The sequence below is a fragment of the Mytilus galloprovincialis genome, chromosome 12 (assembly GCF_965363235.1).
Source record: "Mytilus galloprovincialis chromosome 12, xbMytGall1.hap1.1, whole genome shotgun sequence".
Taxonomy (NCBI): Eukaryota; Metazoa; Mollusca; class Bivalvia; order Mytilida; family Mytilidae; genus Mytilus; species Mytilus galloprovincialis.
Window position 1 is genome coordinate 62,895,411 of NC_134849.1, and position 13,515 is coordinate 62,908,925.

The window sequence follows — 13,515 nt, forward strand, 5'->3', positions numbered from 1 at the left end:
TTGAACACTAATACTAACAAATCAACCAATCGTTATATGTTTTCATGAATATAATATGACAGAGCTATAAAAACTGTTTAAGTATATGTAGCAAACAGCAAGTAAGAACAATAGGTATTGTATCTTATGCAAATTTTTGTGGTTTTAATGCAATTGATAAATTGTCCCCCTAACCTGGAACAGTGGTATAACAGTACAACATAAGCTCTGGTAAAAAAATTGAAATAATTCTTTTTAAAAAGTACATATTATTCTGTAAGTATTTTGTCAACATTACTAACTGTATACCATAAAACGCCATGGTTTGATTGGTGACTAAAAAATACATGTACTATTACCATGATTACAAAATCAGAAGAACCATATATTTTTCTTGCCTATGCTGAACTCATAAGTGGACCCTTGCCAAAATCTGTTCATTGCATATTGTTAAGTCTTACAAAGCTTTCAATTAATACATTTCTATCATTGCATATTGTTTAGTCTTACAAAGGTTTCAATTAATACATTTCTATCTGTTTCATTGAGAATATTAAATGGACGAGAATAGTATATAATAGCTTTATCTCCATCTTCCAGTTCCTTATTAGCTGCTAATTTTATATAATGTTGTCTTGAAATTTCCAGTACAGTAACAAATACCTGAAAATAAAACAACAAATGTTAAATATATACTAGACATCACTGAGATGGGAGCCATCTCTGTGGGTCCTGCTGTAAATAACAGGTTACTATTTGACTATTGAACATTAAATTGACCAAAAATGGCAATAACTCCTGAAGGGGTCAATTGACAATTTTTGCCATGTTGACTTATTTGTAGATCTTACTTTGCTGAACATTATTGCTGTTTACAGTTTATATCTATCTATAATAATATTCAAAATTATATAATAACTAAAAACTGCAAAATTTCCTTAAAATTAACAATTCAGGGGCAGCAACCCAACAAAGGGTTGTCTGATTCATCTGAAAATTTCAGGGCAGATAGTTATGAATTTGATGAACATTTTTACACAGATTTGCTCTAAATGCTTTATTTTGGAGATATAAGCTCAAAACTGCATTTGACCCCTATGTTCTAAATTCATTTCAGACTAGGGCAAATTCCACGTGAAGTTGATGGTACATGTAAGAGTATGAAATGATGTTTTATACTGTTTTCAAGTCTTTAACACATCTATAATTTTATTATATGCCATACATTTTGAATTCTCTGGATTATGTTGTTTTAAAATCTGGAGTGCTAACATAAGACAGCATAATAAACAGCTGCCTAAAAGTGAATATACAGGTCATATTGTCTGGTTGTTTACTCCTATAAAATTTTGATTCATTACAGTTCCTGACATGTAAAAGGAAGCTAAAGCTGATCAAACTACGATTGAGTAATACAAACAAAATGATTGCATATCTGACATGGCATTTCAGAGGGGGAAGCTGGACCTTTTTCGAGACGTCAGGATCAGGTTTTTTTTTAGCTCAAGATTTCAAGATTTATTTTTTCAGGATCCAGGAATTCTTATTTTCAATTTTTGGATGTCAGCATTTAATATTTTTAAATTCGGGACATCATGATTTCATGTTTTTAACCCGAGATTTGGGGATCAGGACCCCTCATTTCAGGGTAGCTGAGATAAAATCATAGTACTTACCATAGTGCCTTTAACAATCATCCCTGTCATTTTATATTGATCTGTATCACAGTCCTTTGTTACAAATTTGTGGAGATCTAACAAGAGTTCTCCTGCATGCTGTCCTAAAACTGCCCTATTCAGTAACAGTTCTATTTTTGGTGCATTTTCACTAGAATCTGAACTGTTTGATGACCTCATTGAAGAAAATGAACTAGTGCTTGTGTATGCTTCTCCATCAGAATCAGATGAATCCAAATCTATTTGATGTCTACTTTTCTTTACCTGTGCAGATTATAAAAAAAGAACTAAATTTTAGTGGCATCGGGACCAAGAGTGGGAGAGACATTTAAGGTCAAGGTACAGAATATAGTATTAGAAAAACAGACCAAAACACAAAAAAATTAACATTGACCAAAGAACCATGAATATGAGGTCAGGGACAAATGACACCTGCAAAACAGACATGTACACCTTACAACTATTCCATACACTAAATAAAGTTGACCTATGGCTTATAGTATTAGAAAAATAGACCAAAACACAAAAACTTAACATTGACCAATGAAGCGAGAAAATGAGGTCAAGGTCAAATGAAACCTGCCAGACTGACATGTATCCCTTACAATCATTCCATACATCACATATAGCTGACCTACTGCTTGTGTAGTATTCGAGAAACAGACCTAAACACGTAACTTAAACCTTGATCACTGATCCATGAAATGAAGCTGAGGTCAGGTGAACCCTGTCTGATGGACATGTAGACGTTGCAAGGAACTCATATACCATGTATACCGAATATAGTTATCCTATTACTCATAAAAAGTGTGAAAAAACTATATTTTTTTTCAAGCAGTCGCTGAACCATGAAAATGAGGTCAATGACTTATGACAGACAGAAACTTTGTAACATAAGGTATCTGCATACAAAGTATGAAGCATACCCCACGTCCACTTGTATTTTTGTCCATCTGATGAGTTAAGCCTTTTTCAACTGATTTTTATAGTTCGTTCTTATGTTGTACTGTTATACCACTGTCCCAGGTTAGGGGAGGGTTGGGATCCCGCTAACATGTTTGACCCCGCCACATTTTTATCTATGTGCCTGTAATTCAGTGGTTGTCGTTTGTTTATGTGTTACATATTTGTTTTTCGTTCATTTTTTAACATAAATAAGGCCATTAGTTTTCTCGTTTGAATTGTTTTACATTGTCTTATCAGGGCCTTTTATAGCTCACTATGCGGTATGAGCTTTGCTCATTGTTGAAGGCCGTACGGTGACCTATAGTTGTTAATGTCTGTGTCATTTTGGTCTTTTGTGGATAGTTGTCTCATTGGCAATCATACCACATCTTTTTTTTTACACTGTCTTCTGAAACATAAAGCTTTATACAAATAGTTTACGACGCTGCCGCAGGATAGTAATACCTATGTCTCACTTCTGCGACGCAGGCCAGACAACAACACTACATCAATTATAAAAAAATGAATAGCTAAAATATAACACCTTTTTTATTTATAATGTCCAAAGTTAATGTTGTCTCCACATCTCCTCATTCTGGGTTGCATGTGTGGGTTTTGTTATTAGGTTATTAAAGACAAAATTGAAAAAGTGAATATAACAGACAACATAAGGCACAGGATTTTTGGTGCAGTGTATAAATTAGCCAGCTAAAAAGTCGACTAAAAGATAGCATGAATGAACCCAATGATAAATTTATACCAATTTTCTTCAATTTTTCTGAGCTTGAATTCTTTCTTACTCAGGTTTTCTTTAAGTCTACATTTTTTAATATTGTTGATAGTCATCAGAGGGGGAGAGGTCCAGATCCATAAATCCGGCGCTAAAAAAACATGAAATCCTGAGGTCCTGAATTTAAAGAAATTTAAATCCAGACATCCTGAAATTCAAAAAAAGAATTCCCGGATCCAGAAAGGGTCAATCCAGAAATCCTGAGCTTAAAAACACCCGATCCCGAAGTACCGATAAAGGTCCTTCCCCCCTCATCAGTTACAAAAGCTCACTAGACCAGCTGATTCAGTGATACATGTACCTTCGGGTTGAATAATTCCAGTCAATTATATATGAACTATCTACGTTACATATAAAGTTGCTAGAAATTTTGTCAGGAAACCTTAATGTAAATTGAGGAAAACACATAGATTACCTGTACAACGGACACAACTCTGTTACGATCTATTGAAGATTTTGTAAATACTCCATGTTTGAACAAACGAATATCTGGTTGGGAAATAACGTTATCTAGACCTCCTAAATTTTTCCATGTTGACTGATCTGATTTGGAAAAGCCTAATCTGAAATAAATTAAACATGTTAAACATTGATTTCATTTCTGTCATACAAAACAAAAAATTATAGAAAACTAACAACTAACACAATCCCCTGTCATATTTTCGAACTTGTCCACAACATTTCTAACATAAACCTTTGAAATGAGTTTAATAAAAATCTGGCAAGAAATGTACACATGAGCATGATGAGAGCACATACAATGCAATTTCCATAATTTTTTATGATTATTTCCAACATTTTGTCCAAGCGACATAACTCTTTTAAAAATAATTGAACAGCACTACTTTTCGAACCTGTTCGAGACATTAATAAACCTCTAATATAAGTTTGATAAAAGTCTGGCAAGAATTGTACATGTACATGTGAGAGAGCTTACAAGACCGTAAAGACAGATGCTCGGTATTTCTTTTTCCCCCACAATGTGTCGCACGGTGGACAATAATACTACACGATGGTTGCTGCAAAACTGAAAGTGCTAATTACAAAATTTAGGAAGTGACAAAAACTATTCAAATTTTCTACAAATATATGGCTCTTTTTTAATTTTTCTTTATTTGTTATATGAGTAACAATGTGCATGTGTGTAACAGGGGCAGATCCAGCCATTTTAAAAAGGGAGGGTTCCCAACCCAGGGTAAAGGGGGGTTCCAACTATATGCTCCCATTCAAATGCATTGATCGTCCAAAAAAGGGGGTTCCAACCCTCAGAACCCCCTGGATCCTCCACTGGTGTAAGCAGCAAGACCAAATGTTTTAATCAAAATATAAGAATTAAGCTGTTAGACAATCAGTTCGTTCACTCTTTTGACTGTAAAAATTGGATTAGATGACTTTCATTAGAAGTTGAGTGTACCTCTTTAGCAGGTGGATGGATAAATAAACATTCACACAGATTGACTGATGGACAAAAAAGGGTAAAACACACAAGGGGGAACCCTGCTGGTTAGAACAGGGTCCCTTTTTCATGTCCTGCTGGTTACAACAGGGTCGCTTTTTCATGACCTGGTGGTGAGAACAGGGTCTTTTTTTTTTTTTTTTTTTTTTTTTTTTATCTTGGTTTAAAACAGGGTATGTTTTTCAATGAATTCTAGTTTCACAGTGTATGTTTTTCATTGTTTTCTAGTTAGAACAGAGTATGTTTTTCAATTTTTTCTAGTTAGAACAGGGTATGTTTTTCAATGTTTTCTAGTTTATAGAACAGGGTTTGATTTGGTAAGTGCTGTTGGCACAATTATACCGGAAAGGATAGTCAGTAACCCCCCCTCCCTGTAAAACAGCACAGCAGCCCCTTTAAATAAAACAAATGTACAAAATAAAAAACTTACTTGGTATTTAAACAACACAATTCTGCAAAAGTACTAAACAGTGTGGTATAATGTCCTCCATCATAAGCATCCGAAATATTTGTACAAACTTTTAAGGCATCCAGAAGGTCAGTGATAGAACAAAGGAATTTATAGACTCTACTGCGGATGTGTCTGAAAATATAAAAAAAAAGACACAACAATTAGGGGTCTCATTCATGTCATTGGGGGGTTTTGATCCGGCTTAGTGTTTTGTCAGATTCCTGTATCCCGCTTACACTGTTACACTATGTACATAAGCAATTCTCATTGTTTTGTAATTTCCCGTTTCCCATTAGCAATGATTAGACTTCACTTCTCGTTTTCACGGCACAATAATTTGACTTTCACATATCACGGTTACGAAAAATCAGCAATCCCGCCTCACATTTAGACCCCAATGAGACCCACACAATAAAACTATTTGTATCAAATATTTATTGGTTCAACAAGTTTTACTTTTGCAAGCTGTCCTGAAACAAAATGGATTAAACCCACAAAAAAACACAGTTCCACCATGAGCCAATGATACACCTGTCTTATAAATGCATATATATTGAAATTGTAGCAAAAAAAAATTATGAAAAAAAGAATATAGACAAATAATAGAGGAAGACATTAATCATGTTTACTGGCATGAGTCTTGGACTCGGGGGGATATTACGAGGACGCTTCCCTGACACAGGTTTCAAAAATGACATATCCAGCTCGATTACCATGCTTCCTGGACGTGTATAGACGCCTTAGCAAAAACCCTTATTACAATGCATGAGGATGTCCATGACCTTAAATCAACTCAGGAAAGACAAATCACAAAAATGGTGAAAATCAAAAAGGAGTCTTCTTTCTCCAAATGATTTATGATAAATCAAATATTCCAAACAAGTGTCATCAAATTTGAAATTGATAAAAAAAAACACTTAACAGTCTCTTGATTTTGTATGACATGTGGACAGATAGACGGACTGACAACAGTACATAAATTTATTTATAAATGTCCCACAGTGGCGGATCTATTGATTTTTTTAAACAATCAATGAATTTAAATGGGGACATATAGTTGGAACCCGCCTTTGTCCTGGATTGGGAACCCCTATTTTAAAATGGCTGGATCCATTCCTGTCCCATCTTCATGTACGACAAAAAGAGTTAAAGTCTGTGATCTACAAATGTGTGTTATTTTTTAAGTTCCCTATCTTCCAGTAATTCAAGTTCAGTGCCAACTGACTTGAAATGTTAAGCCAGAGTGTGGAAAACACAGACTTCCTTATGCAATGATAGGATTTACAGTGTCTATGAATACAAATTTATTTTCTGATGAAGGTATAATTCCTTCTTTAGAGCTAAATGGAAAGATATGTGGGAGCTGACTTCTATCTCAATTTATCATTTAAAAAGGGAAAGTAGATGATAAACAACGTTGTAAATGTCCAGCTAGCTAATAATCAGTCGATATAGATTCAGAACCTGTCAGCACCTGTTGTGTTTTGTCACTTGTCACTTCTTGTTTACAAATTATGATAAAATATCAATAATAAATATACAGTATCAGTCGATATTTTTTTCCCGCTGTGCTATTCAACGCATGGCAACGGAACTTAAAGCATAGCAGGACCACTATTCTAAAATAGCCTAGGGAAAAGACTGTATACAATAATACATGTATGTGAAGTTATGTTTAAGGAGAGGAATTTGTATAGGTGACCATGGTGACTTGTCACTTGTTTTCCTATTCATTGTATTGTATTTATGTATGCATTAATGATTTATTTATCTGTTTCTGAATAAAATATTGTTTACACTAAGCATACATGTTTGTGAATGTATGTGCATAAAATACGTACTCCTGATTTCAAAATCTTGAAAATTGTTTGGAGTTTGGTCAAAACCCATTTTTCTATGATACAGCATTTGTACAGTATGGAATCAAAATGAAATTTGTGGAACCATATACATGTAATATATACATGTACAATGTAGATAATTAGGATCATTTACAAAATAAACACAGAATGGAAACATTTTTTGTCGGTTTCTAAAGTAAACAAGAAGAAAACTCTCAAAATACGTGCAAATTGGGTACCCTTACAATGTACATCATGTACATTACATACTCTGTATATTCTCATTGCTATATTACCATGATTACAGCTTAATTTCTTTCAAAATCAAGAAGGTGTTGAAATAAGTAATGGAGGTATTTGACCACTGTCTGATTGATGAAGTCAAAATAAATGAATAATGAGTCTTCTCTTACTTCAGGGGTCAATATATACTGTGTGAGTTAGGGTAATGTTTTTGGGTTGGGACTAATGTTATGAATATGTTTGGGTAAGGACTAGCCATAGGGTTAGATTAGTATAGATTTATGTTAGTTTGGACCCCTAAAGATAAAGAAGGTCAAATAATGTATGTTGGAATAATTATAGAATAACTAATCAAAGAATTCCATCAGGGAAAAATATTCAACAAGTGACTGAACAACACTTAAATTCACTTATGTGTGTAGCGCATAAGTTAATTATCTGTGACTGTGTTGGTCCGTCACCATGGTCACGAGTAGATATTTTTTTATATTTGAATTCTTTAATTAGTTATTCTTTTAATTAAATTGGCAAATGGCTTTTTTTTTTTAAAGAAATAAGTTTAAACATGTAAGGAACCATATCTTTTTTCTACACGTTCACAATTTGTTTAGATCTACTGTCATATAAAAAAGAAGATGTGGTATGATTGCCAATGAGACAACTATCCACAAAAGACCAAAATAACACAGACATTAACAACTATAGGTCACCGTACGGCCTTCAACAATGAGCAAAGCCCATACCACATAGTGAGCTATAAAAGGCCCCATCATGCCCATAAGCATGATAAGACAATGTAAAACAATTCAAACGAGAAAACTAACTGCCTTATTTATGTAAAAAAATGAACGAAAAACAAATATGTAACACATAAACAAACGACAACCACTGAATTACAGGCTCCTGACATGACTGTTATCGACGTCTTGACAATGCCTATTGTTGTATGACGCCAGAGAGTGAAATAACCATGTTTATTTCACATGTGAAATTATTGTTTTTTATTTAACAGGGAAATCATGTAATTCATTGCAAACAATGTACATGATGTAATACTGATGTTTATGCCAGTGAATTTTGCGGGACTCCAAACCTATTAAACTGAAATAAACACAGGATTTAAAAAAAAGAACCAGATCTGAGAGGTTGTAAATAAAATAAATATTGTCATACTCTTCCTTTTCATTATCCAGATTTTCCAAAATTTCTTTTATGTTTGAGTCAACAATAAGCCTGTCCCGAGGTACATTTGCAATATACACCTCCGACAGTTCCCCATCTCCAACATCAATGTGAAGATATTTTTTTATAGTTTCAATGTATTCTTTCTGCTCTTTTGATAGGTTACCAACAAATCCAATTCTGTTCATTACATCTGAAGGGCTTCCACAAAAATGGTCATTGTAATATATTTTTAAAACATCTTCGACAGTCCGCCTCTCCCATTTCGATACACACTTATAAGAAAATGGAACCTGTGAGCTATATGGTCGCTGTTTAAAAAATTCTGACTTCTGTACAAATTCTCTTTCGTCGATGTTAGTCAATGCTAGCTTTGTAAAGTCACGAGAAAGATCTGGGAGAGAAGATGTCCTCGGAGGTCTAGCCATGTTGACATTTGACAGGGGAATATAAGTAAGGGGGAGAGAAACCAATGATAATGTTTGGGGGTTACACTAATGTCCTGACAATGTCCTGACAATGTCCTGACAAAGTCCTGACAGAAATGTAAATGCCTAATACTTTTTTGTTATTGGAAGGATTTACTTGAAATTTGGAATCAAGCAAGATGAGAACTTATATTTAATAAATAAAATAAAAAAAATAAAAAAAAAATAATTTTAGACTTAGAAAACTTGACCTGACCAACTTGACCTCGAAAATACTATTGTCCTGAGCGATATGAAACGGCTAAAAAATAATTTATTATTGACAGGATAGACTTCAAATTCGATACCAGGGAAGATTAAAACATTTATTACAAAAATATAAGAAAAAAAAATTAAAAAAATAGTTTTAAGAGTTAAAAAACTTGACCTGACCAACTACACATTTGCCGCGACTCATGTCCGGATCGATATAAAAATGATTCTATCTATTTTGTTATTGTAATGAATGAATTCAAATTGAGTAGTAAAGAAGTTTGCAACATTTAACAAAGAAATTAAAAAAAAGAAAAAAAATGTTGAAAAGACCAAAAAACTTGACCTGACCATTATAGGCTATTCACCGAAAAAAGGCATGTATCTTTAAAAAATAGAATGACTATGTTAATTACTTAAATAAATGTCTTTAAGTTTGAAAACTATCATTATCTTATTAAATTTTTAAATGACTAAAAGAAAAAAAGTGAACAATTATTGCAAGGGTAAATAATATTGACCTGACCACTGTAGGACTTGATAAGTTTTCTAACTTGTTAACCTCTTACCTTAAATTAGTGCAATTAAAATATCCGATCACAATAATATTAAAAACGACATTGAACACGAGAGATACAGTTGAAATGAAGGAAAGAAAAGTGTTAGGCCCAGTCCCAGTTGCTGAATGTGAATATTGTTTATTCATGTTAACATTCTCTTATTGCTCTATTAGTTAATCTGATTAGGGGCTTGTGATGATTAGATTAATGACCTATTTGTTAATCCAATTAATTAAATTATGAACTTGTGCTATCATTAAGACTGATTATAACACCGAAGTTATACCAGCGCAAAATTCGGAAATAGTGGAAAATATAGATATGCCAGAAACACCAGGAAAACAATCGTCCACAACGGAAACACCTAAATCGAAGAAAACAAATAAATTGAAATGTAAGGAACAGGATACGAACACTTGTGAAACACCTAAAAAGGGAAATAAATTGCGATTTTCAGAGGATGAGGATGAAATACAGCTAATATCGCCGTCTGTGTCACCGAAGAGTATAAACCTGCCGACTTCCGATGAAAAAGCGAAAATTAGCAACAAACGCTAAGAGTTCAAACCATACATTGTACACCTTGGGTAGCCAGTTTAAATTCAGAACACAAACTTATGTTGGAAAATAATTCATGGCTATGTTCCGAAATTATAAATGTGAGCATGAATATAATAGCGAAACAATTCCCACTTATATCTTGATTACAACCAACAGGTTTAGCGCCTCTTTTCGATGAAGATAAACAGTGTTGGACAGAAAATTTCGGGACATTCATCAGTCAAGATACACCATGTGTTAAATTATTTTTGTTTTATTCTTTTAATTTTATTTATTAAATATAAGTTCTCATCTTGCTTGATTCCAAATTTCAAATAAATCCTTTCAATAACAAAAAAGTATTAGGCATTTACATTTCTGTCAGGACATTGTCAGGACAATAGTATTTTCGAGGTCAAGTTGGTCAGGTCAAGTTTTCTAAGTCTTAAATTTTTTTTTTTTAATTTTGTTATTTTATTTATTAAATATAAGTTCTCATCTTGCTTGATTCCAAATTTCAAATAAATCCTTTCAATAACAAAAAAGTATTAGGCATTTACATTTCTGTCAGGACATTGTCAGGACAATAGCATTTTCGAGGTCAAGTTGGTCAGGTCAAGTTTTCTAAGTCTTAAATTTTTTTTTTTATTTTTTTTATTTTATTTTTTAAATATAAGTTCTCATCTTGCTTGATTCCAAATTTCAAGTAAATCCTTCCAATAACAAAAAAGTATTAGGCATTTACATTTCTGTCAGGACTTTGTCAGGACATTGTCAGGACATTAGTGTAACCCAATGTTTGGGTGTTGCTAAACGGAGGAAACGGAAAACGGGACGGAAGCGGAAACGGAAAGAAACTTTTTTATTATTAGACGGAGTTTAATGGGGAAAATACAGAACTATGAACATCAATAGATCTTGTCTTGCTGGCAATTAATGCTATTAAAAGTTTTCTCTATTTACCATATATTTCAATATAACAGGCGAACATGCAAGTGAGAAAATTCGTCATGTAAGGGATCGATAACTCCTGTAAGAAGTCATTGACTGTTTTTACGTGAATAGACATTAGGTTGAACATTCTAATAAAATTTAGAATGAAAATGGGGAGTATGTCAAAGAGGCAAAAACCCAACCAAAGAGCAGTCAACATCCGAAGGCCACCAATGGGTCTTCGAGAAAATCCCGCACCCGGAGGTGGTATCAGCTGGCCCATAAATAAAATTGTGTACTAGTTCAGTGAAAATGGGCGTCACACTAAACTCTAAAACATATAAATGGGATTAAATTTAAAAGTTATACAAGACTAACAAAGGCAAGAGGTTCCTGACTTGGGACAGGCGCACAAATGCGGCGGGGTTAAACATGTTTTGTGAGATCCCAACTCTCCCTCTATACCTCTAGCCTATGTAGAATAAAGAAACACATATAAAGCATACACACTGTAAAACTTATTTTAAAAGAAGTCCGAGTCCGATTTCAGATTAGACATGTTTTTCACATCAGGTTTTCGTTATTCATAGCGTTTTTAATAGGCAGCACTTGCATTTTATCCCTATGTTTTAATTTAAGCCATTTCGGCAAACATGGCTGACAGGCAGGGTTATCCAACACAGTTTTTAAATTAGATACACCAATGGTAATCGTTGCAAAATTTAACCAGAACTATCAGGCGACTCCGTAAAAGACGTATGTTCAATAACATTTGGCTCAGTAGTTTTAGAGACTGAGAAATTTTGTAAAAGTTAACGAAGACGAAATCGGACAACGAACGCCAAGTGACGAGAAAATCTCACTTAGCAGGGCCAGGTTAGATAAAAAAAGAACTCTCGCAAAGTATACCACTAAAGACTCAAGCAGATCTTAGTACCAACAGAAAACTACCATTACAGAGCAAAAACGTTGAATGAACATTTCACTATAATTGTATCAACTAAGAAGACATCAACTAAATGTGTACCACTAAATAAACGAGCTGAAATAAACTGTTACATTCAAAATGGATAGACATAATCACTTAAGTATATATGTGCTAGAACAAAATTAGAATATGGATTTAATACATAAAAAGCATGAGGGCCAGAAGAAATAGGCCATAGAATGTAAAAACAAATAGACATACAAAATATATAAAATGAATTAGCAGCTATCATTTTATTATTCACCAATTTTTCAACAATCATCAATACCAGCTTGATATCTGATGAATGGACAACAGGAGATATGCACAACATAATGTGTTACCGTCTAGATTATTATAATATCATCAATGCTTTACGTCTTAGATGCATGATTCTTTTATTAGTTGTTAGTGGCTTTGACATAGCTGTCGGTTAACTGCACGGAGTAGTCTCAGATCTGTACCTAGTGTCTTTTTGTTATTGGGATGTACAATTACCCGGCCAAGTCCACTTGTATATTTGTGTCCATCTGAGGAGTTACGCCTTTTCAGAGGATGTTTATAGTAAGTTCTCGTTCTTATGTTGTAATGTTATACCACTGTCCCAGTTTAGGGGGATCTTGTTAACATGTTAAACCCCGCCACATTCTGTAATTCAGTGGTTGTTGTTTGTTTATGTGTTACATATTTGTTTTTTCGTTTATTTTTTGTACATTAAGGCCGTTAGTTTTTTTCGTTTGAATTGTTTTATATTGTCATTTCGGGGCCTTTCATAGCTGACTATGCAAAATTAAGAGGAATTGAATTTTCAGAGAAGAATTAAGCGGCATGATATTTGAAGCAGCGTAGGCATTTTGATTTTGAAAACCTTAGGGTATGACTACGACTAACTTGGTGAGGGCACTGTGCAAATTGTATATATCCTTGTAGGCTACTAATTGTTCGCCACTTTTAACACATCAATTCGTATTTATTGATTTAAATTCTAGGAGATATAATGCTTTTTCTATGTAAATACCAAACAGCATATCAGTATTGCAAGGATTTACTATACAAATACTTCAGCATTGTTAAAGGACGAGACAGGCTTTGTATAGTGAGAGATTTTGTCAATGTTTTTCATAAAAAATAAAGTATATACAAGTTTCTATTTTAGTAACCTGGTTTCAATATCGGATTTTGTCAATACACCATTGTCCTATAAGGTTTCTTTTACGTTTTCTTTCCATTATACAAGAAAAGATACAACGAAAATCACCAATGCAGAAACAA

At 33.5% G+C, this 13,515-nt stretch overlaps 1 protein-coding gene across 1 annotated transcript; it reads right to left on the reverse strand.

Annotated features, from left to right (window-relative positions):
• Positions 1 to 240: 240 nt before the first annotated feature.
• Positions 241 to 9,027, reverse strand: LOC143054511 (uncharacterized). The gene is made up of 6 exons (XM_076227539.1): positions 8,555 to 9,027; positions 5,277 to 5,429; positions 3,806 to 3,953; positions 1,656 to 1,919; positions 466 to 642; positions 241 to 416 (listed from the first exon to the last, which is right to left on the reverse strand). Exons 1-5 carry the CDS (start codon positions 8,989 to 8,991, stop codon positions 466 to 468), a joined length of 1,179 nt encoding a protein of 392 aa, XP_076083654.1. The 5' UTR covers positions 8,992 to 9,027; the 3' UTR covers positions 241 to 416.
• Between the last annotated feature and the right edge of the window lie 4,488 nt (positions 9,028 to 13,515).